This window comes from Limulus polyphemus, unplaced genomic scaffold (assembly GCF_000517525.1).
Source record: "Limulus polyphemus unplaced genomic scaffold, Limulus_polyphemus-2.1.2 Scaffold5848, whole genome shotgun sequence".
In the NCBI taxonomy this organism is placed as follows: Eukaryota; Metazoa; Arthropoda; class Merostomata; order Xiphosura; family Limulidae; genus Limulus; species Limulus polyphemus.
In genome coordinates, this window is record NW_013671458.1 from 38,043 (window position 1) to 38,907 (window position 865).

General features: G+C 31.6%; 1 protein-coding gene across 1 annotated transcript in view; it reads left to right on the plus strand.

The window, feature by feature from the left end:
• Window positions 1–299: 299 nt before the first annotated feature.
• LOC111089307 (BMP-binding endothelial regulator protein-like) overlaps window positions 300–865 on the plus strand; it is a gene marked incomplete at both ends in the record, with an annotated part of 22,029 nt that continues 21,463 nt past the window's right edge. Inside the window, one exon of the mRNA XM_022401571.1 lies at window positions 300–402. Coding sequence (XP_022257279.1) covers window positions 300–402 — 103 coding nt within the window. The remainder of the gene's footprint in view (window positions 403–865) is intronic.

The window sequence follows — 865 nt, forward strand, 5'->3', positions numbered from 1 at the left end:
AAGGATGACTTGACAGATCATGTGTATTAATGTAAATATCTGTTTAAAATAAGTATCGATATTGAACTATTGTAGGTTTAATTGAGTTTCGTGTTTTAGACAAAGGTCGACTTGACAGATCATGTGAATTGATGTAATTATCTGTGTAAAATAAGTATCGATATTGAACTATTGTAGGTTTAATTGAGTTTCGTGTTTTAGACAAAGGATAACTTGACAGATGATGTGTATTGACGTAATTATCTGTATGAAATAAGAACCGATATTGAACTATTGTATATTATTATATTCTTCAACAGAACGGAAGGGTTGTATGCAAAGAAAAATGCCAATATAGCCATAGAAAAAACTGCTACTTTCTTCTGTATGATCAGAAACGGAGTTGCTGTAATGTATGTAAAGGTGAGTAAAGTGTAGTTTGTTGTAATTTATGTAAAGGTGAGTAAAGCGTACTTTGTTGTAATTTATGTAAAGGTGACTAAAGCGTAGTTTGTTGTGATCTATGTAAAGGTGAGTAAAGCGTAGTTTGTTGTAATGTATGTAAAGGTGACTAAAGCGTAGTTTGTTGTAATTTATGTAAAGGTGAGTAAAGCGTAGTTTGTTGTAATTTATGTAAAGGTGAGTAAAGCGTAGTTTGTTGTAATTTATGTTAAGGTGAGTAAAGCGTAGTTTGTTGTAATTTATGTTAAGGTGAGTAAAGCGTAGTTTGTTGTGATGTATGTAAAGGTGAGTAAAGCGTAGTTTGTTGTGATGTATGTAAAGGTGAGTAAAGCGTAGTTTGTTATAATGTATGTAAAGGCGAGTAAAGCGTAGTTTGTTGTAATTTATGTAAAGGTGAGTAAAGCGTAGTTTGTTGTGATGTATG